Here is a 25204-nt window from a genome sequence, read left to right as displayed (position 1 = left end):
GAGAGGACACAGACAGCTAGAAACTGGAAGTTACAGCTTCCTTCCACCAGAGGGAGCTAGCAGCCCCTAGAGGACCACAATAGTCAGATCTGAGCCAAGCTGAAGTTGGGAGCTTCATCTGGGTGTCCCCTGAGGGTGGCAGGTGCCAACCACGTGGGCCATCTTCTGATGCTTTTCCCCAGGCCATTAACAGGGAGCAGCCAGGACAGAAGCCAGCGCCTCTATGGCGTGCTAACATTATAGGCGATAGCTTGACCTGCTATGCCACAAAGGCAGCCCCTTCATTTGGGGATTCAAGCAAACATTAAGAATGTGTTCTATAATATCCTCACGGGGATGTGGTGTTGAGTCCAAGATCCTGGAGTTGAAGACACAAATACTGCAAGTAAGAAACACTCCAGGGCAGAGCGAAGTGTGAATGGGACAGTCTGACTTCTGTTACAAAGACGGAACTTGCAGCAACCCTTGCAACGTGACTCTGAAAAAAGTTAGTGTTATTTCTCTTCTGGGACTTAAGGGACGGTCCTCCTGAGAGGGAACAGTGTTCCTATGACACACAGGGATCAGACCAAAGCCGGCAGCTTCATTGGGCTTTCCCATCTCGGTGCAGGGCAACAAGCCTGCAGCAGAAGCGTGGAGCTGTCCACGGAAGTCTGTGCACCAGACGCAGAAGCCAGGCAGAACTTGGGAAACCGTTGGAGGGGTCACGGTGTGGAGTTCTGTGAATAAGTTTAATAAATGTATGAAACTCAGAATCCTTTTTTTTTTTTTTTTTTTTTTTTGGCCGCGTCAGCGAATCTTTTAGATTTAACATTGAGTCTTGTCTGCCATCTAGTGGGCATTTGGTAAATGACATGTATGGTCAACACCAGTCCCCGTATTTGAAACAGAATCGAAATCTTTATTTTCCTTTTATTCTCTACGTATTTTTTTTTCTGCACGCATTATTTTCTTATCTCAGAAGGGACTCACATGTCATGGAAATCTGGAATCTTGGTGTGACTAGATTCATTTCTTTTCAAACTGCTTGTGAATTTGAGAGGTAGAAGAAAATTTCGCATCTACCAGTTGATATTTTAAATGCCCCACATGTCTGGGCTTGAAGCTGGCAGTTGGGAATGGAGTGTATGTGTCCAAGGTGGGTGTTAGGAACCCCACAACCCGACACTTGATGCCCCCCACAGGGAGCATCAGCACGAAGCTAGACATCAGGGTCTGGGTACAATAAAGAAATGCAGGGACCCCAAGCTGGCAATAACCTGGTTTTCCTCAAATTTTAAAGACGTATTTATTGATTTGAAAATTTAAGTTACGGGGGAGATGGGAGAGACACATAGAGAGGAGGAAGAAGAGGAAGAGGAGGAAAGAGAGGGAGAGAGAGAGAGAGAGAGAGAGAGAGAGAGAGAGAGAGAGAGAGAATTCTTCTGTCCAGGGATTCAGTCTCCATATGGCCCAATCAGCCTACAGCCAAGACATAAACTGATGCCCATGTGGGATGCTGGCATGCAGGCAGCAACTCCACCTGCCACACCATGTCAGTCCCCCCGACTTGAACACCAACATGTCCCTGATCTTTTTCATGTCTGGAGGTATGCTTCGTAAAATGTGGTAAGCCACAAAACGTTGTGACTCTATTACATCTTTACGTAAGTCATTACTTTAAACTGCTGTTTCTTAATTGCCAAGATCTAGTCTCCCTTACATTTTATTTTTGATAAGATAAGGTGGGTTGATGCGTATGTTCAGTCCCCAAATGCTTGTACCGAATAGAACTCAGATACTTGCAACAGTGAGGGACAGAAAGTCCACTACTATTCTGTATCTTCCTTTTTCTACCTTAACCTTTTAAATACCCTGGAAAGCTTAGATCTTGATGCAGAAGCTATGGTTCTGATGTTTCTCCCTTAATCTTGTAGCCCGCCTCCATCCCTGATGCTTTTGAACTGCGTGAAGATTCCATGATCCCCCAGTCACAAAGCCAATCCGACTGAGAAGCAGTAATACTCTCTTCTCCGTGTTGGTATGTCCCAAGTTGGAATTCTGCAAGCCACTTCTCCAAATAAATAATGAAAATGAAATGCGCCTCATGCCCAAGTTTACAAACACTGGACTAAAAGGCTAATCGTGTTTTCGGGAGATTTATTGTGTTTATATTGAGCAACTCTCCAAGAGGACGACACAGTTTGCAGTGTTTTGCAAAGATTTCAAGGGAACTCTGATGCTTTCCATAGAGCGTACATTTTCATATCCCAAGAGCAGTGTTCCATTTAGTGAGCATTGTTTTGAGGTATTTTAACTCTACAATATGAAGATCTGCAGAATTTCTGACAATACATGGTTTCAAGGGCAAATGGAAAACCTTCCAGCAGCTCTTTCTCCCATTAGCTTGAAAAGAATAAACTAGGGGCAAGCCGATATATATATGTATATTTTAATTCAGAGATATTATTTCATAAATAAAACATGGCTTCAGATAGAATATTTTAGACAGAAAATTAAGCAATCTGTGACACAACTAGATGAAGTTATTTAGGGAAAAACATCTTTTATTGGTTGAAAACAAGTCTTTCTGAAATGATATAAAAGCGTGAAATATCACAACAAATAACTATGAACACAAATGCTACTATCTTTAATTATCTGCACAGTAATTCCGATATCATTTCTATATCTGAATACACAGCTTACTGAGTTTGCTAGGTGTAAGTTACAACTGAGCACAGAGGCCCAGATCTGACTTCCAGAAGAGACGCAGAGCATGGAATACGGCCAAGTCCTTAAAGTATTAGATGTTATAAAGTGTGCTAGAGATGACATCCATTTGCATAATCGGTGACCCAAAACATAGAAGCCATTGTTAGAAAGAAAGCGGTAATGTTGCTCACTGCTGTATGGATGACTCCACAAAGAAAGAAAAGTACTGTCTACAGTGGCCCACAAGCCAGCCAGCTATCTTTCATCTTCAAATGTCTCTCAAAATATCTGTGGTTCAAGGCACTCACAGGCCTGCAGTTGGTGTGCTACAACACAAGAAGGACGGCTCCCAGAACGACGGTGCTTTACACTTGAGGCGGAAGACGGGGGGTTCAGAGCTCAAGTTATGCTTAGAATGAACATTGTTGGTGAGTTTGCCACCAGTGACCTGACTGTGGAATCAGAACCAATCATCGCAGATGACACGCCGGAGTGAGGGCTGCAGAGACGAAAATCAACTCAATTGCATGAGCAATGAGTTCTAAATGCACTAGCTCTTGTTCAAAGCGTGGATTTCAGTGACATCTTAATAATTCTTCGGAATTGTACCACTGTTTGGTACAAAAAAAAAAAAATACGAGTGCCACCATTTCTTCAACTAAAAGATAAGGCGAGTACTGCAGAATTAGAGCAGATTGAATCTTCATTCTGTAGGTCCATAACCAAAGAGCTTGACTTCAGTGGATCATCAAGCTGAGCTCACTTGTTTTCTGTGAAGTAGAAGAAATAAGTGTACTCTAAGTGGAATATGAAAACATCCCTCAATTTCCCTATCTGTAGATATCATACTTTCATGCTGAACAATGACATTCCTTGAAGGACTTCACCAAGGAGGCCATACAAAGAAGACACACCAGCGCCTTCAAGAGCAGCACACAACAATATAACCAGACACAGAATGGCAGCCAACAAAATCCGTGGTGGGCAAGTGTCTCCCTGACCGTAGGGAGCGTTTTCCCCTAGAGGTAGATGCGCTACAAGTGTCACAAGACCTTAGCTTTGAATCTGAGTGACTTACTAAAACCATACTTGATATCTGTCATCCTATGCCATGATCCCTTATGCATCCATCTCCTTGCCTTTTTCAAAGGTCCAAAAATGTTCACAAAGACCTAAGCGTTAGAATGTTAACAAGAATGAGGCTTTTTAAGTCTACATTTCCTCTGTATCTCCTAGATCTAGTCAATCAATGAAGTAATTTATTCAAGAAGACCTTCCACTCATGATGAAGAAATAGTTTCATCAAGACGTCCACTTTTCAACAGTTGATGTACAATGTCTTGTCAAAAAGCTAAGGCGACTTTTAATTCTTTATCATAATTTAGTCACACAGAGACTTACGGAATCTAACATTCATGTATCATTGAGCAGTGGTGGAATTACTATGTAATTTTAATGCAAGATGTTTATGGGAAAATTATGAAAAGTATGCTGTCTGCCTCAAAGAAGGTTTATTTATTTTTTGGCTTTTCAGTAGATGAGCTATTAAATGAGTATTTCCTTGTATCCTGTTTGTTATTGGACTGATGAGAGATATTAAAGTTGTTGAGATATTTATTGACTTAAGATATAAACAATAGGTTAGAATTTTGAGTACATCCTACCCAAATAGATTGTAGATAGAAATGACCAGAATAAAAGATTCAGTTACCTTCCCAGACACAAGCTCTATACGTTACAAGAAAAGAAATACTGGCTCCAAGATACGACTGGATTTTAAGGAGGTGATAGCTTTGAGTGACTCACACTTTGGTAATAGACAATTTTACACAGATTCGAGCTTGTAATTTTCCAAAATATCTCCAGAAGATTGGGAAGGTGCTGATAAATCTAGACTATTAAAAACTCATGAGATTTTGAGGTTACATGCGATAATTCATGTAAAATGTAGAGTAGCAATTTCATGGTTGCCATTAACTTCAGTGGCAGCTTCATTGATTCTAGGCAAGACTTTCTAAGGTCAGTAGTCTGAGTAACAAATATATCACGCTAACATGAGACATGAATAACAGGAGAAGCTGGATGTGGGCTATATGTGAACTATCGATACTGCTAGAATGTCTCTCTTCTGTAAATTTAGAACTATTCCGAAATTTGAAATGGAAGGGAAGCAAAGAGAATTGTTTTGAAATTGTGAAGTTGCAATTTTTGAACAGATTTTTGTTTTTTTATTTGAAAGATACCGTTATAGGGGTTGGGGAATCTTCCATTCACTAGTTTACTCCCCCAAATGGCCACAGTGGTCAGAGGTGGACCCATCCAGAGCTGGGAGCCAGGAGTTTCTTCTGGATTTCTCATGTTGGTTTAGGGGCCTGGGTTCTTAGGCCATTCCCTTCTGCTTTCCCAGGCCACAGGCAGGCAGCGGGATCAGAAATGGAGCATCAGGGATTCAAATTGTCACCCATACAGGACCCCCACACTACAGGCAGAGGATTGACCTCCTATACCACTGTGCCAGCCGCCAACATTGTGATTTTTCATAGGAAGCATAGTCCACATTGCAACTTTTGGAGGTGTTTTGGTAGGGAAAACCTGAGATAAACCATAGATGTGCAAACCGTGGATTTAGACAATGTAGACACAATATGTCTACATAGAAAAAAAAAGATTTTTTAAAAAAATATATACGCTCAGGTTTTAGAATTTCAGCTCAATATTTTTCCCAAATAGTGTGTTTTTATATTGTTCTGTGTTTAGCTTTTTAAAGATTTATTTATTTGAAAGGCGGAGTGACAGGGACAGGGGAGTAGGGGGAGGAGATATTCCAAACAATGTTTCACATCCTATATGGCTAGGAGCTTCACCCAGGTCTCACCTACTGGTGCAGGGGTTCAAACATGAGTATCTTCTTTTACTGCTTTCCCAGGCTTATTAGCAGGAAGTGGGAGCTGCCAGATGTACAGTATCAGGCAGCGGATTAACACGCTATGCCACATCTGCGGTCCTCCTGTATTTTATTTTGACCTCTATTCTTACTGACTTTGTAGTTTTCTGATTTATCTTACTTATCTCTTACCAATGTTAACCTCCCAATTCGACTCTGTTTTTGAACTTTACATAAGCTTTCTTCATTGTTAATACATTTGAAATTTTTAAAAATATTTAGCTGCAAAGCAGTGAGAGATGAACAACTTAGACGGTTGGGCAGAAGCAATAATGTGCTCCTTTTTTTAATAAGCATAATTAAAATTGTTCTTATTCCTCCTGGAATTAACGATGAGATTTCAGTGATCGTGTGGCTACTTGGGATCTGCTTATCCGATTTACCTGACATCTGAGTTAACCGTGTGCAGCTCAGAAACTGAGGGCTGCCTTCAAAAACACGCACGCAGGAGCAATGCACAGAACGGCTTGTGATGCTAATGTGTAATCAATCCTGGATGAAAAACACGGTCACTTCTGCAGTCCGTGAGCTTTGCCAAATACTCACCTATCTTGCTTTCTTTGTTCTGCAGGCGCAGTACGAAATCATGAAAGCCACAAACATCACCACACCGACGCTCAGTAAGATGGTCTCAACCAGACCAAGGAGGTTGATTTTTCCAGTCACTTGTTTTTTGAACAGTTTTGCTTTCTCATCGCCGATGGTGCCGGTCTGCAATCAAATGAATGAACACGATTGTGTGAGTGGATGACTGCAGCGAAATACTTGGCCGCTTCATTTTTGCGTCATTGCTGCCTGCCAACACCTGCACGGATGTTTGTCCTTGGTATCTACGCAACACGTGGATGCGATTCCTTTTGTATGTGAAAGACAGCAGACACCAAGATAGAGAATTAAGCGGGAGATGGAACTTAAAGCACTTGATCTCCCTAGAAGGAAACCTTAGACACATAAGTCATACTTTTGTGATAGCATTCTCCCAGTTAGAATCAGCTATGTGTGAGCTGGGCCTCCCAGGCAGCGGTACACATTTAATTGTAAACATACTTTGTGTACAGGCAACTTGGAAACATGAAAAGTTTTGCACACAGAAGTTTATTGTTATGCATGATGCATAAATTAAAATACTAACCTCATTAAGCCAAAGTATAGGCACAATATAGTTCCTCTTCAGATTCTTCAATGCGCTGCAATAATGCACAAAGGAGATTAAGAAAATAAATATTTTCATATCTGACATTTTAGCCATTTATACTCTGCACACGGAAGAATAAGCTGTTCCTGCATATTGATTAAGCTGTTTGATTTTGATATCTGTAACGTGTCATTTAATTTTCAATACGATGGGTTTTCCGACTTAACACATTTTTTTTTTTACTTTTTCCAAGGACACCTTATTCCTTTTAACACACTCTACTAAAGAAAATAAACTACGCATTCTAAAACTCATCAAAGGAATAATCAGGTATCTAATAAGATGAGAGCAACCGTCACATTCTCCAATTAAAAACATTTCCAGCAACACAAGTGCTGGTTATCATAAACACTAAATGATCACTGTGCAATGACCTAAAGCCCAGAGAAGTTGACATTTGATATTCTTCCCGCTGGCTGACTTTCATGGACTAGCTCACATCCTTGAGCAACAGGCTTTATAGGACGTAAGACAACCCTGGTGAGCAGACTTACTCAATCCTGCTTGCTGGCTTGACTAACATGTTGACCTGCAGGCGTTTGGCAAATTGTAAAGTGAATCCAGTTATCTAAAACAGAGAGAACACATTAAAAGGACTAATCGCTTACATTTAATATCTGAATTTTGTTGTTGTAACGGCACAAGAGTTCTTGAGGAAAACTCATGGTAACAGCAGTATTGGAAGCTTGCAAACAGTGTATCGAATGCACACCTAGGTGTGTACTTTGTCTAACCTAAGCTGTCAGGCATCTCTGTGATTTTATCTAAATGGTTTAGAGGAAATGTAACAGCTCACATAGTAACGGAATGTAACAGCTCACATAGTTAATTCTCAGCTCACCCAAAGTCAATTATACTGTCATCCCTCAAGGTTGGTTTTAGAATCCCCATAGATACATGGTATCTGTTGCTGTGTAAGTTATTTCGTATCCACCTATAAGATTCACACCCCCCCCCGTATATTTAGAACATAACTAGATTACTTACAATAGATAATGCCATGTAAATATTATGTAAATAAATGTCATACTGTATTAAATCTGTTCATGTTCAGCAGAGATAATATTTGACACTTTTTAATCTGCCCTTGGTTGAATTCAGATGCAGAACTCAAATACAAAGGAGTAACTTTACCGTCAGACAGAACGTGCAAGCATCATCTGTTAAGAGACATTCTATAATTTTAATTTATGCTCAATTTTGAAAAATGATACTGAAATATTTTAATGATTTAAATTGCCACGTTGAAACAATTTTTAGAGATTTTTCTTGACAGTAATTTATAATAGACCTTGCCCAGAATTTACATACAACTATGTTCATAAAGTCTTAATTAACACAAAAGTGTTTTAGGCCAGTTATAACCGTTGCTATCACTGGCATTTTTTTTTTGGTAGGGCTTGTTAAAAAGCTTTATAAGATATATGCTAAAATTACAATGCCAATGTCACTAAGTTTTAGCAATTTACTAAAAATGTAATCAGCAAGTACAACTAACAAGACTTTTTTTTTTTTCAATTTAATGATTTCAATTTATTCAACTTCTTGCAAAGACACTTTCCATTTGCTGATTCATTCCCCTTAGGTAACTCATTTGTTATGTGGTCAGAAGAGCAGGGGCTGAAGCTAAGAACTAAAAACCAGTGCAGATCTCTTTTACAGCTCGGAGGAACCCACCTCCTTGAACCATCCCCACTGCCTCCTGGACTCTACATCAGTAACAGGCTGGAACTAGGAACCTGAGTTGGAAATTAAACCTGTGTACCCCATCAAAGTTTGTCAACATCCCATCTAGTGTCTCCACTTCTGGGTCAAATGTGTGCCTTCAATTTTATTTTTAATGTGCATGATTAAAGCAAATTAGATCAATAGCATATTTTCTTACAGGCTCAACATCCAAGTATGTCCTATGTTCTTCTTCGTTTGGATGCAAACCTTCGATGGGTTCTGAAACATCAGGGCTCGCATGTAGGAAATGAGGGAGCGAAATGTATGCGGGTCTTCCTGGAAACGAGTGGTAAATAATTTTTAAAAAAGTTAATTGAGAACAAATCATTTTCCTCTTTTCACCCAAAGCCACATATAGTCCCTTGAAAAGAAAGCTTTTTAAATAGAAAAGTGTTTTTTTGAGCACTGATTGGAGATTCAACAAGGGGAGGAATATAACCTCAAGGAATGATTCTACAAAAATAGAAATTTTGTATCATTCCATGAAGCATTCAGGTAGTATCTGTTATTCATTCCTTTGCTGCTCTTTCTCAACAGGTACAGTTTAGCTGCTGAACAAAAAGGCTCAATTGTATTTAGTCAAAAATCAGGCAATAATGAGTATTGGAAACAGAGCTGTTGCTTTTTTTCTAGTTATGTCGAGTCTGCCATGGTTGCATGAGCCAAATCAGACAGACCAAAAATTTGGTGTTTGTCCATTTTGTTTTAGAGGCACAATGAAAATATAATTACTCTTCATAATTTTTTTAGGGGGAATAAAAAGATAAAGCAATAGTGTAGAGGAAACACAAGATACTGGGAAGTATTTTCGGTTAACCCTGAACCACAAAACTGCACAAGATAGCAAATGTGTGGGTTTTACACAGTCATAACAGCTTTGCAACACTCATACCGGATAAGAAACGCCAAATAAAACACAAAATGATTACCCCAAATTCCACTCACTCACAAGCTGTTACCAGGATCTCCCATTTAGGGATAGGAAGGAGTTCTGGTAGAATATGGCACATCCCACCATGAACCGTGACGCTAAGGACATGCACCCACCTTCTTTGCATTTGCTGATGTCCAGCACACCATAGGAGGTACAGTTGTGCGAGACAACTGTTTCTGTGCAGAAGCAATGGTTGTCGGGATTTTGGACCGGAGAAGCGAAGGCCTTGGCGGGGAGAACGAATCTATACACAGGGATTCCTTTCAGATTGATTTCAGACTCAAAGACAGCATAGATGGACCTAAACAGGCAAAACAGAAGTTTCACTCCCAGGGCTCGCTACATTCCGAAGACATATTTATTCTGATTTGGGGGTTTTATTTTTACTTAGAAAGCTGCATGTTCTTGGTAGGATTCTCTAGTTCGCCGATAGGTTCTTAGGAATTATTTTTGGTTTTTTACTTTATTTTTCAAATAAACTTTTAATTTTTATCAATAGATTTATAATAGATTTTATGAATTCCATATGTACAGTTTAAGAAATTCATGTCCCTTCCCCTTGCTTTCTCCCCCATCCCTCCCACTCTTCAACAGTATTTGCAGAGTCATGATTTTAATCCACTCCATATTAACAAAAGGCTTAATTTGCCATTAATCATAACAGCCAACAAGTAAAAAGACCATAAGACCATATTTAAACTGGAGTATCTTCTGAGATTCTAATACATGGCAAAACTTGATATGTATGTGTCAACTATTGTTATTTTGGGGAATGGTTTTAAGGGCAACTTTGGATAGTGAATGAGCATAAATATTTAGACCAAAGAAATTATCATAATTCCCCCAAAGGATTAGATGTTGATACTTGGTTTATGCCAAAGTTAAATAAACCTTTAGGAACTTTAGACAGAAAGGCCACTAGCCTGCTGGGATGTAAGGATGCCACTTTAGACAGGTGGCTAGATGACAGACACACACACACACACACACACACACACACACACACACACACGCCATACAGCTCCACCATTTGCTAAGGGTCCATCATGACCCAGGCGATGTGCTGATAGGAACACACATTTTATGTCCAATCTCAAGCTGATCCTGTAGAAAGGAACTCTGCTCCCCTCAATTTTCTAAAGAAGAAAAAGATGTTTAAGTGTTTGCCCAGAACCACAATGTTTTTAGGAATAAGAACTTGGTTCAAGTGTTATGGTATGGGCTCCAAGTGTGCGTAATATCTGCTGAGCTCCAACCAATTTGAAAAGACGCTCTGACAGCAGTAGAGCATATTAATTAAAATAGTTCTGTGACACCTGTAGTGCCTTCTCTGAACATTTTAAAAAGGCTTGCTGAGTGGGTATCTGGCCCTGTGGTTAAGCCACCATGGGGGGCGGGTGGCCATTGTAACGGCTCAATTGGCTAATCCTCCAACATAAGCACCTGTATGCCCACTGCCTCATTTCTGATCCAGCTCTGTGCTTGTGACCTGGAAGAGCAACGGAGGATGGCCCAAGGCCTTGGACTCCTGCACCCATGTTGAAGACCCCAAGAGGGCTCCTGACTCCTGGCTTCAGATGGGTTCAGCTCCAGCTATTGTGGCCATTTGGGGGACTGAACCAGCAGATAGAAGATCTTTCTCTCTCTGTAAATATGCCTTTGTAATTTAAAAAAAAAGTTTTAAAAAGACACCATTTGGCACATCTGGGTTCAAGTGCCAGCTCTGTTCTGATTCTAGATCCTGACTCATTCACATGTCCCACATGTGATCACCCAAATAATCAGATGTTTGACCCTCTTTGAGGGACCATGATTGAGTTTCTCATTCCTGGTTCCACCTGCCCCAGACCGGGCTACCGCAGGCACTTGGGGCATGAAGCAGTTACAAAGAACTTGCTCTCACTTTCTGTTTCTCTCTTTGCCTTTTTTCTTTAGTAAACAAAAATATAAAATAAGACTTCTTATTGAATATATTAGTTGTTTAAAAAAGGAGAAAATATAGGTCTTAGGTACACATCACAAAGGAAATGATCTACATTATAAACAATTTTAGGATATACTAGGATGTTGTGCAAAGTTAATAACATCGTTGTATTTGTTCTTAGAAAATCAAGAAAATTACCCTAAATATGAGCTTGTTGATCTGCCTTTTGTCTCTTGGGAGGAAAATGTTTGGCTCATAAAAACACATTGGTGTCTTTCTCTTACCTGCAAATGTCAGAGGAGAAAAACTGCAGGACTCGAGACTTCTCAACAAAAGGTGGGAATGAGGCTGCATCTGTTTAGAAATCAAGCCAGTTATAAATGATTGATTGGAATGCGTATCTAGAAAAATCTTGACATTTCATTGCAGGTTGGTCAATAGAAACATTATGCAAACCATCTATACAATTTGTTATGGTACCTAGCAATCACAGAGAAAAATAGAAAAAAATGGAATGGCTATATTTTATTGGACCAGTATATTCAAAAGGTATCAGAACGGAATGACTGAAGATCTTCATAGTCTCAAAATCCAGTATACTACATTCCCGCTTACCATACTTCAAATGCCTACTATAGTCATAGGTGACTAGAACATTTAACACAAAACCGTATTATTCAATTCATTGGTATAAATTAAAATATTCTTTTTAAATTCTTTCAATAAAGGTAACATCATCATGATACCAAACAATTACTGCAGGCAATGGCCACAAGATGAATACGAGTAGGACTTAATTTTTGGAAGGAAGATTCTACATGCATTTTAATCTTTTCATTTTGTGTCTTTTCATGGTTATTGAAGAAAGTAAAGGATGCATTGTTACCATCCAGATCGCCTCCGTTAATTTCTCTTCCCTAGTGCCAGGTTCAAGACACACCGAGACAGTCACACGTCCTGTCCCTTTCAATAATTTTAACTGCATGCCAGAGGTACTTGGCATTTCTCTTCTGTCCTGACCAAATCCTCTGATTTATCTTGCTAAGTCCTTTTCTACCTAGTTTTCGGAGATTCCTTAAATCTTTTGATTCCTTAAATCTATAAAATAGTCTTAATGATCCCAGAGCAGCATAGAATACGTGTCTACCTGAAGTCCAAGTATAAATAAGTGTTATTCGTGTTATTAGACTTAGTAATATTAGGGTACTTCAATTGAATGGGAATTTCTCCACATATTTCATGGATAAAAACCCTGTGAAGAACATCCACCCACTTTTGTTGTACTTAGCCCTTTACAAGACAGCGGTGACAAGTAGTATTCAAAGTTCAATTGTACTTCCAAGGGAAGCATGCCATCTGCTGCCTTTTTATTCAACATTGTTCATCTTATTATTTATTTCCCTATTGGGCATTCCTGCACCAACTTTGGTCCAACTCACACTCTTCTTCTCAAGGAACTCTAATACTAACAGTCCCCATGGAATTGGATTCTGTCTCATTTCTTTTCAGTTCTTGAATACTTTTTTTGACCTGATCCAGCTCTGCTTCCAGATTTTTGTTTATTGCATTCTCTCTCTCTCTTTTTAAAATAATCTTGTTAAGTTCATAGCTACATGTACATTTTGCTTATCTGCAATATCAAATCATAAGCCAGTAGACCAAACTCTAAGTTTATAGTTCTTTCTTTGTTTATCTCAATTTTAATTCGAAACACTCATATTTTAGCCATGAATTTTTTTTCTCATGGCTAGTAGATACTCCACTTTTTGCTTGTTTTTTTTTTTTTTAAAGTTGTGTCTTATTCTGGTTATTGTTTATCAAATAGCTGGTTCTAGCTTGCAAATTCAGTGATTATGCCTCGGCTTCCAAGGTCACTTTGAAGGAGCTGTTCGCTTTTTATCGTTACCTTATTTTTTTTTTCATTTCAATTCTATATTGCTATTGGCATAGGATTTATAAATTGTTTCTAAGGATTTTTGTTGTTTAAACCACATATTTTCTTCTGGTGGCAGAACAGAAGGTTCTTTGTTTTTTATTTGTTTGTTTGTTTTATTTTTTTAAGTTTTCACAATGAAGTGCTTTCCAAGTAATGCTGTAAGGTGTATTTCTCAATGGTTAATCTTTATAAATCTCATTATATTCAATAGGCATTTATTGAGCCTGTATAAAAACAAGGGCCATGAATTATACTGCAGTGCTATAAAAATGAATAAAACATATGCTAAGAATCAAGTGTGTGTATTTGTGCAAGCGGGTGCAGTGGATATTTTATGATTATTACCACAAAACAAATAGTCTTACCTGTACCGTTAATCATGTCACAATAACTTGGCCAATAGGAGAGGTTCCTTGGGCAGAAAAACAAAGAAAATGAATAAATATTCTCAAAGAGCACCTTTCTCATTTTACATCTTCATTATGATTCTACACCAATCTGAGGTTAATGAAGCTGAGATGTGTCAACTACTAAATTCAAGAAATGTTCTAACTTATTTGACGCATGTGTTCAAACTACTCCTCTTATTACAGTGTGTTATGTGTCTGCTGCTCTCAAGTGGCTCATCATAAAACAGAAATTTCCAAATTGTGAATTCACTAGAAATAATTGGAAGAAAAGATTTTCTAAAGAAAATTGAGAAACACTTATTAACTTAGATGAATTTTTTTTCCCAGCAGGAGAAACTAATTACGTGGAAGAATTCTGAACAGGAGAAATGCGTTAAGCTCAGTAGGAACTAGCTCAACAGGAGGCAAAAAGTGTAGTGAGGAGGAAGAAAAGGGGGGTTATTGTGACCTCTGGGATTGTGTTATATATAACAAAATATTGACTTTTCTCCTTCTAACATTTGCACGGACTGGTGTCCAGGTAGACCACGTGACTGCTGTTGTATGATCACACTTTTCTATAAACATAACTTTGAACACTGTAGAAGAAAAAGCACGCTCGTAAATATTTCACTGTTGTGTGCCATTGTTGGAGCAATAATCACTTAAGAACTGTGGTTACGACACGTCAAAGAAATATCTCTTTAGGGTTTGATTGCTTTGTTATTTGTTGGGACTAAGCTCATCTTAGTTTATTATAAAATAGAAATAGAGAAAAAGTGACGATGTTGTTCAAAAATTGTCGACACCCATGCACAGGTTTTCATCCTATACATCTCTAGGGTCTTTGTGAGTATCAGTTCTCTGATAAAATACTAATTTTCTGGATGAACTCACAGTGGCCTCATGGAGCTGTTTGTTCTTTGGCTATGGCAAAGGTCATGTGTTTTCCCACTTATTACGTGTATTTTAGAACTATACTTGAAATACTAATTCCATTTCTGCACTGATAAAGTTGAAGAGAAATGAGGTGGCAATGTGGAAAATTGTCAGAAGATTGTAAGCAGGGCCAAAAATCAGGAAAATCTAGAGATTCACTAAGCTCTTTAAAGACATTCAGACTATACTGCTACAGTGCACACTTTTTTGATATGGTTCATTTGAAAAGCATAAAAAATAATCATTTACTTCTGCACTTACGAAACTATCCACTGAGTTGTTGATTTGGTTTGATTTTCTAGGTAGTTGCCTAACTCTATGGGTACATTGTAATGTCGGCTATGTAGTAGAAATGAAGGCAGCCCCTCTGGATGGCTTTCTATGGGAGAATCTGTTGACAGGTCAACAAAATCTAAGGATGGAAGACTGAATTTTTACCAAGTATGCACAGGTGCGAATGTGCCATGGGCACGAGCCAAGGGTTGATAATTGCCAGGCAGGACCATTCAGACTGATGTAGTCTTGTCTATTCCACAGGTTGGTGACTGTTCTTTGCAGTTGTGAAGAAACCACTGCTCTTGCCATCCGTGCCCTAACAAGACACACACACACACACACACACACACACACACACACACACACACCCTGTACTTCATGGGGACACTCACCTTTTCCCTTTGTAAGTGTCAATTATGGCAACTTTGCTGATATTATCTTTTCCATTGAAAACTCTATACTCTCCATCTGCAGTACCGTTGTACTGAAACGATAGATCAAAGAGAACGTTATTTCTAGAACAAGCCGCATTCTCCAGGTTATAACATATGGGATTCCTTTTCATAGTCCTTAAACGCTGGTTTTGCAGGATAATTTTATAGGACTCTAGATATAGGCAATGTTTTTAATTATTTGCTTTTCAAATAAGATTACTAATACAAAAGATGTCAGGAAACAAGTGCTGGAATGAAACGAAGAATCTAAATATTACAAATTGGCATAACTCACACTCCAGCACTCCGTGTTAATGCAGTTCATTGCTACTCTTTTATGTTGAGGAAATTGAATCAGACCTGTGAGAGCAGTAGCAGGTTTCCAGGGTCCCTGCATGCTACAATCTTTACTAAGCAGTTACTAAGATTAAAACCAGGATTAGCTAAGGTCAATAGGTATGAGTAGTTGGGGTAAAATTGTAATGAAATATCTGGTTTCATATGCTTCTTTAAATGCATCATATATTCCATATTGGATATGGAACCGTGCAATCCTAGCCACTATCTTAAGGAAAACAACAAAAAGTTTGAGAATACAATCAACAAGGACATATGCAACCAAATGAATTTGTGAGTAGAGTAGCCAGCATGTCCTATTTGTAATTCAATTATAAGAATGTCATCAGGTTCACATTTTACCGTAATCACCCAATTGCCATTTAACAGCATTTGATACCACTGGAAGTTATAAATCAGCAACCCTGTCAGGATGAGGCCTTCTGACTATACAAACATAGGTTAACATTTTGAATTCGTTTTTAAAAGAATTTTGAAGAGGCCTGGAGAAGGAGAAATGACAGAATGAGTACACTGGGCAAATGGAAATACAGCATGGATACTGATGATGTGAGAAAGGAAATCAAAATTCAGTTTTCAACAATCTGTACAGAGAATATATACCTTCTTAAAAGGGGGGAACCTTAATTACATTAGAATACAATCTAAGAATTTTCACTAGGAAACTGAATATATATGTAATGAGGACTAGATAAACAACAATTTATCCAAGTTACAGAATGATGGCTTATCACATTGTGTGCTTAAACACCTTAAAGATTACGTATTTGGTACTTACCGGATAAAACACGCCCACTGTTTTATCAATATTGTATTGAACTAGTTCTAGGAATGGATCTAAATAGCCCCATAGTAATTCTTTTACAGTTCTGGTTTGGAACATACTAGAATTTGATCTTTTGATAACCATATTGAGCATCCCTTGAATGAACGATGTTGTAAAAAGATGAGGTACGGTCTACAAAATAAAAACAAGCAACAACAAAAATCAATGTTTAAGATAACAAAATAACCACAGATCTTAACACGTAAAAGGATTAGTTACTAGAATTCAATGAATGCAAACTTTTAAAAACATTTAACATTTACTGCCAAATCCTGCCAAGACTAGGAATCTTTGTCGAATCCCTTCCTTCTTACATTTTTTGTGTTTCATTGCCAGGTTCAGCACCACATTGCTTTGGCAACACATTTTAAACCATCTTCAAATTCAAAGCTAATTATTATTTGGCTATTTTTACAAATGATCCTAACTATATTGAAAATAATATGAGTACTTGTTTTATGCAAATGATCAATAGAAGTGGGTGTTTGGTGACGTGGTTCTGACGCCACACAGGAGGCCTACTGGCCCGTATTGATGTGTCGGGTTAGAGCAGTGGCTTTGAATGTGCTAGGTGGCAGTAATGATGGCTGGGATGTGGTTATGCCCAGGGTCGACCCAGACTGAAACCTGGGGTCTTAGCTTCACTTGGCCTAACCCCAGCTGTTGTCGTTATTTGGGAAGTGACCAAAAAAAAGCTGAGATCTCCACCTCTCTCTCTCTTTCAATCCCTTTCAGATAAAAATTAAAAGAAAGTGTAAGTGATAAATAAAATCTTGGTAATTCTAGCAATGTGATTCATCACAGTAGTTTGTATATTTCTAACAAAACGTGTTATTTGCCAACTTACGGCAACAGCCAAGTTGAGAACCGTGAACGTGTCGCTCTCTTTCCCAACGGACATCGAAGGTTCAAAGACAGCTTCGTTGGGCTGCATGAAGGAGACTGTGTGGTCTGTAGCATTCTGGACCACATTTTCTTTGGCTAGATAACGAACTCTGAAAAAAGAAGCAAAGCCAAAATCAGAGAACTCTCCCCTGGGTGGTAACTCATTTACTCAACAAATATTTGAGCACATGGAAAATGCCAGCAACTATGCTAAGCGATGGAGTAAGAATGATAACCTAGCCAGTTCTAAGCCCTTCACAGGCTACCTGGAAGACATCTGAAACACTGAAAGGGAAAACCTACAAGAGAATCAATTCAGGCTTGGGGTGGTGGTACACATTTCCTTAGTCATTCTGAAAAACTGATTTAAATATCAAGTAGAAGTTCGGTTACAGAAAATATATCGCAGAAACGTCACGATATATTTTTGGAAATGCAAATAGTTTTGAATTGCTGGTGTACAGAGGGAATGAAATAAGAACTCTTGCATTCAAAGAATTTCGAGGGTAAGAAAGATGGGAGAGAGCGCTTAGCACATTTTCTTAGATTAGATCTTCCCCAAGACCAGCTTATCTGTGGTTTTCAACACTTTCATGAGAACTTGAGTTAATGAATAGAATATAGTTTTCTTTCGTAAGGGTCCCAGACCAACTCCTTCCCTACACACTAAACTGAATACTTACTTGTTCTGAGCTCCAGGTTTTAATATATGTGGGCTACAAAGTAACACCTGTATTTATAATTTTTTTGGTAAAGATTTATCTATCTATCTATCTATCTATCTATCTATCTATCTATCGGAAAGACAGATTTACAGGGAAAAGCAGAGGGAGAAAGATCTTCCATCCACTGGTTCACTCCCTAAGTGACCACAATGGCCAGAATTGAACTGATCTGAAGCCAGGAGCCAGGAGCTTCTTCTGGGTCCCCCACGTGGATGCATGGGTCCCAGGCATTGAGCCATCTTCAACTTCTTTCCCAGGCCACAAGCAGGGAGCTGGCTGGGAATTGGAGTAGCTGGGATTAGAACCATTGCCTTTATGGCTACCCAGAGGCTGAACAGTGAGGACTTTGGCCACTAAGCTCCCATGCCAGGCCCAGTAGCACCAGCTTTTGTGGATTGCAGTGAAAGGAGATGTTTGGGAGGGATGGGGGAGGAAAGTGTCATAACTATAAATTATTAATGAAGATGAAATGATTTGTTTATTGGACTATCATCTATGTGAAGTCAGTGTAACGTGGGTACATAACTAAGGTTAAGGCAGAAATCAGCAACTGAAATCCAAAGAAAAATATCTTTGGTTGAACAATAAGTTCCCAAAGAGATCACTAGCATTTGGGGGCTTGTTGGGTTGGCTCAGTGGCTAATTTTCCACCTCCATTCACCAACATCCCCTATGGGTACCAGTCCGTGTCCTGGCTGCTTTACTTCCCAGCCAGCTCCCTGCTTGTGGTCTGGGAAAGAAGTTGAGGATGGCCCAAAGCCTTGGAACAGTGCACCCACATGGGAGACCTGGAAGACGCTCCTGACTCCTGGTTTCAGATCAGCTCACTTCTGGCCATTGCGGCTACTTGGGGAGTGAACCACTGGATGGAAGGTCTTTTTCTCTGTTTCTCCTCCTCTTTGTAAATCTGACTTTGGGAGTGAACCAGTGGATGGAAGGTCTTTTTCTCTATCTCTCCTCCTATTTGTAAATCTGACTTTGCAATAGAAAATAAATAAACCTTTAAAAAAAGAGACGCTGCATTAGAAAATGACAGCCTAATGGATATTTTATTTCTAGTAGAGCTTTATCAAAATGTTAACATTTATTTTTCCCACTGTACTGTAGTCACGGTGACCTCAATAGCTACATCTTGTTTCTCAAGTAATATTATCTTAAAGGTAGAGTACTGTCATGTAAGTTAAGCTACTTTAATTTTATGAGTGTACATTTAAACGAAAACGATAGTGAAAATTGGGGCCGACTCTGGAGCTCACCTAGGTTGTACTTACAAATGTTCACCAGCAGATGGCACTCCGTTAGAGAAAATCCTTAAAATGGATTCTAGCCTTTAGAATATACTTTTAAAAATAATTCAATGTAATTACTGAAGTTAAATAATAAAAAAACCAAACAAACAAACAAAAAAACATAAAAAAATAATTATTATTCATGATACGATTCTATATACACAAAAATTTCCGTCTCCACATCTCTCTCATAGAGAACATTGCCCCCTTTTAAATTTATTCACAAACATTGCAATTCTGGGAAAATGTTGGCTTATAAGGTCTATGACAAGATTTTATTCAAGATTGATTTTGTTTCTGTTCCTGCAAAGGCAATGTTAACCATGATTGATTTACAATGGATAGTATATAGAGGCCTCATAGGGAGGGTGGATACTGACATATTTTAGATCTTGATCCAGCTTTTCCTTGAAGCTTATGTTTTGTAGATCCAAACTCTATTCGACTCACTCTAGCAACCATTGCTTCATAAGCTCTTGGCTCTATTGGGAGAGAAACAGCCCCTACACGTTGGAGTCCAACTGGATTCAGAATTGACGAGAAATACACCTAGCTCCACACATAGAGGGTGTTAAGATCATTACATTTTGTTTTGTCCCCATTTTTTTTTATTCTTCCATGATATATGGCATCGGGCAAATAGCAAAGAATCCATGTTGGTCACACCAGATGGGGTAACCTCAATATGAACCAAGACTCACTTGGATCTGTTACGCTGAGGAGTTATTCCCTGTCTTATTTTGTATCCAACTCCACTCCTTTGCAACTAGTACTCTCTGTCACTTCTCTAAGCGAGTCATGTATACCCAACCCATCCCCTGTTCAGCCCCTGGAGAGGAGGGATAAGGCTCTGACAACAACATACACATGAGGCCCTCTCTCTGTGAGCACAGGGGCCCAAGGACTTGGGCTTTTTGCTTTGTTTTCCCAGGCACATTAGCAGAGAACCAGAATGGAAACAGAGTAGCTGGGACTCAAATTGATACCCTTATGGGATGTTGGCCCTACAGGCTGAGGCTTGCCTACCAGGCCCTTTTGCCAGCTCCAAGAGAGTATTTTTAAAAAGCAGCATGCGCCCAGCGGTTGTGACGTTGCATGTGAAGCTGTTGTCTAAATGTCAGCATTGCCGATGGGCACGAGTTGGTATTTTGTCTATTCTACTTCAGATCCAGCTTCCTGCTCTTGGCCTGAGAAAACCATCCCAACGTGGTCCAGGATCTTAGGTCTCTGCTTCCCAGACGGAAGCCTTGAATGAATCTCCACGTTCCAGCCTTTGGCCGGCCCAGTCCTGGCCCAGTCCTGGCCCAGTCCTGGCCACTGCCATGACAGAGTAAGCAAACCAGCAGGTGGAACATCTCTCCCTTGCTCCACCTGTCTCCCTTGAATTCTCCTTCTTTCCCTTTAGCACTGCCTTTCAAATACATCACAGTCTTTAAAAAGCAGCAAATCTCCCCACATTCTTACAATTTAAGCAGCATAAAGTCCATTTAAAAAAAATGCAGGCATTACCAGTCCCTGAGTCTGTGTGACCGTGAAAACCATCACTTGTTTCATTTCCCAAATGAGGGATTCTGGCGTACCATTTCCTCTAGTTCCAAAATTCTAATGTAAGATTCTGTTGGGAAGTGTACTACACTTTAGGGAATACTGGGCAAAGGAATAGCCTATTTAGCTCCTGCGCGCGAGAAAATATGAAAATAAAACTGGTAGGTAAAAGTGTGGGCAGAAAGAAGCTTGCATACCAATACTTGACGAGTTTTCTGACTAGGGGTAATCAATTCAGAGTCGTGGTTCTCAAGACCCGGAAGTCGGATCATCCAGAGGATTTACACATACATTTCTGGACTTGACCTCAAGAGTCTCTGATTCCAGTGATCTGCTTGGAATATCCACAAGTCCCCTGGCAATGAGAACCTGTGTGTCCAGGAGCCACACTTGGTGCACCAGTGAGATACAACTCAACAGATCATGGAGATATGAAATCCTGACAGCGTATTTGCTGCTCAGCGTGCATATTTCACGTTTTGCATATATTCCATAAACACAATGCACATGTTACTTCTTCCATGTAAGGCAGTTATTTGATGCCAATCAGTGCCTAGCAGAATGTGTAGTTCTTTTCCGCATACTGTCTTAACAGATACATCAGTTATTCATTTTCCCACTGTCTAAAAATTGTCTATGATGGTGCATGGGTAGGTAAAGATATTTCAAGGTGCATTAGGTGACAAGAATGTAAGCAGTACATTTCCCATGCAGTGACATGGGTCAGGTGCAGCCTCCTGAGCTCCACTCGTCGGCGGAGAGCCACTCACCTGTACGTGTAAGGACCTCTTTGCTTAACCTTAATGTTGCTGCTGGTTGTCTCTACTTCGTCCGGATTTTGCACATCATAGATCCAAAACTGTCTGTAAACTTCCGTACCTGTTTTAATCCAATTCTGAAAAGCAATTGTGCCATTCTCAAGGACAACTTCCTACGAAAAAGAAAAAAAAAAAAAACTAGAGTTATTTCTTTGTAGTAAACGCAGGCCCCTCTCAGAGCGTGTGTATGGACCACCTGTTGCCAGCCACGCTGAAAGAGCCAACTTCGAGGGTCTTGCTCACGAGAAGCCCTGAAACCTTGGCACACATGGGCACTGGACATGCTTATGGCATTTTAGCATAGCAACCCCTTTTACGTATGCCTTGTATAGCCCATGTGTGTGTAATCCTGTAGCCAGGATTGATGTTACAGCAAACCATTGGCACATTTAGAGTGACCTTGGTGGGTGGCTAAGTCAAACAGTCTGAAACAACTTGAAATTGTATTCAAATTGTTCCAGAAAGTTTTCAACAAGTTGGGCATTCACTTTGCTACTGCCACTAAGTCAACTGATCTAATGGCAAAATATAAACACAAGGAAAGAAATCCTTTGATACTATGATTTTTTTTCCCGGTCTTGGATACTTCAGAAACTACCAGCTTAACACTTCTGCATGAAAAAAGTACAGATCTGACTCCTTCCTCCAGAATCCTGCTCAACAGCACCTCCCTAACTCTTCCTGTATTTGCAGCAACCCATTCGTGCAAGAGCCTAAATCAACATGCTTGGCTTTTTCAATGAGAGGACAGCACAGGGCAGCGTGTAATCTATTAAGACACACGGTGTAACTTGTTCAGAAAACACAGACAACAGAAAATGTACCAATGATGCCAGTTATAAACCCTCTATTAGAAATCTAATTGCTTGTTTCAGGAGCTTTGGGAGCAACTGGGAGGTCAACGCACTCGCTTAAGGTTCAGTTTCACTATCTGCAAATGGAGGAATTTTCCACAGAAGCTCTTGTGGTGATTGTCTTAGGTGCTGACTCCTCTGACGCTATAGTAACAGGTGCAAACAAAGGTGATTTTGCAGCCAGCAGTTATTTCCAATTAAGTGCCTTGGGAAGCAGGCCCAGGTAGGAGAGCGCCAACTCATCTTAGTGTGTGCTACAGGAAAAGGAAAAGAACTATTTCTCAGAAACGAGACCAAGGGGATTTTGGAATACAGGAACAATCTGACCTACTTGTTTTAGTCTCCTGGAAGCATTCCTTCACAGAAGGAATCAAGAAAAGACATCAAGCATGGTCCTACTTTTTCAGTAAGGCACAAGGAGGCTCCCAGGGCCCAGGAGACTGGCCCAAGGGTGAGCTAGGCAAAGTACACTGGATTCAGAACATTCTCTCGACTCTCACCCTAAACCCTTGTTTGCCCTTTAACCTGGTGCTGGAGTCGCACTTGCCTGCCCTGTCACCCTCTGAACTTGCTTGGTAGAAGTCAAAGAAAGTTTAACATCTTCAGCATATTTTCTTGCTTAATGCTGAGAGTAAGAGAAGTCCTTAGAGAACAATCAAGCATTCAGTTAAAATGCAATTACAAAACCCTGCGATGTTGCAATCCATTGAACAGGGTGTACATTGGACTGCTCAAGCGATGTTTGAATCTCTGTTGCTTTTTACGAAAATGTGTCCTTGAAAAACCTTCTATTTGTTCTGCAAAAATAAATTTACTTCATGAAACAAGCTCAAAATGAAGGCAGAACTGTATAAAGTATTGCAACGATTCTTCTAAAGGTAAATGTGTTTGATGACAGTTTGGGTGCTGGAAACTATTAATTTGCCAAGTTCAAGAAATTTTTAAAAAATTTTTATTAGTTATTATCATACTAAAACAATCTCAAAGTGAGATCTGTTTTATCACTTGCCTCTGCTCCAGGCACATGTTATATTTGTTACAAATGTAAGGAAATATTCAAATTCCTGTAGAATTTGCAAGACATGGTAGGTATTTTAGACCCTTCTTTCGTCAATGCTACACATAATTTTGCTTTTAGTTGATCTTTCAAAGCAAATACATACATTTTTAAAAAGAACACAATGTTATCTGGAAAGAAGGAGAGAAAGAACTACCATCTATCTATCTTTTTTGTTGTTTGAGAACTACCATCTTTGGATCACTCCCCCAATGCTGCACACAGCCAGCCTGAGTCAGGAGGAAGCTGGGACTAAGTGCATGATCTCCATCTTCCCTGCGGGTACCAGGGACTCGAACACTTGGACCAACACCACTACCTCCCAGAGTCCGTGAACAGGGTGGACACTCCAACCCAGACACTCTGAAGTATGACTGAGGCATCCAATGAGCATCTGAACCAATAGGCCAAGAGCCTGTCCAGGGACAGACACCAGATCTTTAAGTCCCACACTCAAGCTTATCTTGAAGGCATGAAATCATACTAATCTACATGAGTGGAACCGTAGTGCAACCATCCAAACGTTCTTGACATTTTCTTATGAGTAGAGTTGGGGGGGGTGGCGTACATGTGTGAAAGACATTCTTTAATTTCCCAGAATCTTGTAGCTCAGAACTGGATCTATTATATTCTTGGATCACACAGGCTTGCTAGCAACATCAAGTGGTGACTTCTCTTGAACTGCATAGGAGAATTGCATGCCATGAGTTTGGTCCCCCATCTGATCACTTTAGTAATCATTTATTTGGGCAGGTTATGTGTCTTTATCTGTTTCTTTCTATAGAGAATGAAGATGAACATATTAGCTTGAACCACAGGGGGGGAAATGGGCAAAAAAACCCCACACTGACTATTAGTATTTTTGTAGTTGAGTTGAATATATAGGTGCATAGGTTATGAAGAGAATGAAGGAGAGTGAGCATTATAAGCATGTTAGCATATCATATTATTCAAATGCTGTCCACTAACTAGAAGGCTTATCCTAATATCATTTACTATCCACACACTTTAACTTCTTATTTCACAATCACTATTGCCTAAACCAGTCATGTGCCAGGAGCTAATATAATTTCTTCAGACGGTTCTATTTCTGTGATTTAACCATTTTACAAGTATTCCCTCTAACATAAACACTTCCTTAAAGAGCTAACACTATTTTAAAAATAGCCATTATCCTACACACGCACTACCGCAATTTGCTTTCAGCTGATCCTATACAGAATAATTTCCTCCAAAATTAGAAAACAAAATAAAACAAAAAGACACATGCTGGGGCAAGCATCTAAACAGTAAGATGTGAGTGAAGCCACTCCTGTACCACATAGGAGCGCTCAGTTTCACTTCCGGTTCCAGCTTGCTGTTCATGTCAACAGGGATGGCTTGAACCACGGGGTCTGTACCACCTCCCCAGGGAAAGCTGTTCTGACTCTCCGGCTCTCAGGTTGCTGCGGGCTT

General features: G+C 39.6%; 1 protein-coding gene across 2 annotated transcripts in view; it reads right to left on the bottom strand.

The window, feature by feature from the left end:
• Nucleotides 1–3124: 3124 nt before the first annotated feature.
• CD36 (CD36 molecule) overlaps nucleotides 3125–25204 on the bottom strand; it is a 66823-nt gene continuing 44743 nt past the window's right edge. For both annotated transcript variants that reach the window (XM_012928773.2, XM_004591438.3), the window contains exons 4-15: nucleotides 21791–21951; nucleotides 17424–17571; nucleotides 16529–16708; nucleotides 15352–15443; nucleotides 13721–13767; nucleotides 11704–11773; nucleotides 9609–9796; nucleotides 8719–8837; nucleotides 7328–7401; nucleotides 6771–6825; nucleotides 6185–6349; nucleotides 3125–3464 (exon numbers count right to left, since the gene is read on the bottom strand). In XM_012928773.2, the coding sequence (XP_012784227.2) occupies nucleotides 6185–6349; nucleotides 6771–6825; nucleotides 7328–7401; nucleotides 8719–8837; nucleotides 9609–9796; nucleotides 11704–11773; nucleotides 13721–13767; nucleotides 15352–15443; nucleotides 16529–16708; nucleotides 17424–17571; nucleotides 21791–21951 (1299 nt within the window). In that variant the 3' untranslated portion in view covers nucleotides 3125–3464. The remainder of the gene's footprint in view (nucleotides 3465–6184; nucleotides 6350–6770; nucleotides 6826–7327; nucleotides 7402–8718; nucleotides 8838–9608; nucleotides 9797–11703; nucleotides 11774–13720; nucleotides 13768–15351; nucleotides 15444–16528; nucleotides 16709–17423; nucleotides 17572–21790; nucleotides 21952–25204) is intronic.

The sequence above is a fragment of the Ochotona princeps genome, chromosome 32 (assembly GCF_030435755.1).
Source record: "Ochotona princeps isolate mOchPri1 chromosome 32, mOchPri1.hap1, whole genome shotgun sequence".
Lineage (NCBI taxonomy): Eukaryota > Metazoa > Chordata > Mammalia > Lagomorpha > Ochotonidae > Ochotona > Ochotona princeps.
This window is presented reverse-complemented; position numbering and strand designations above follow the sequence as displayed.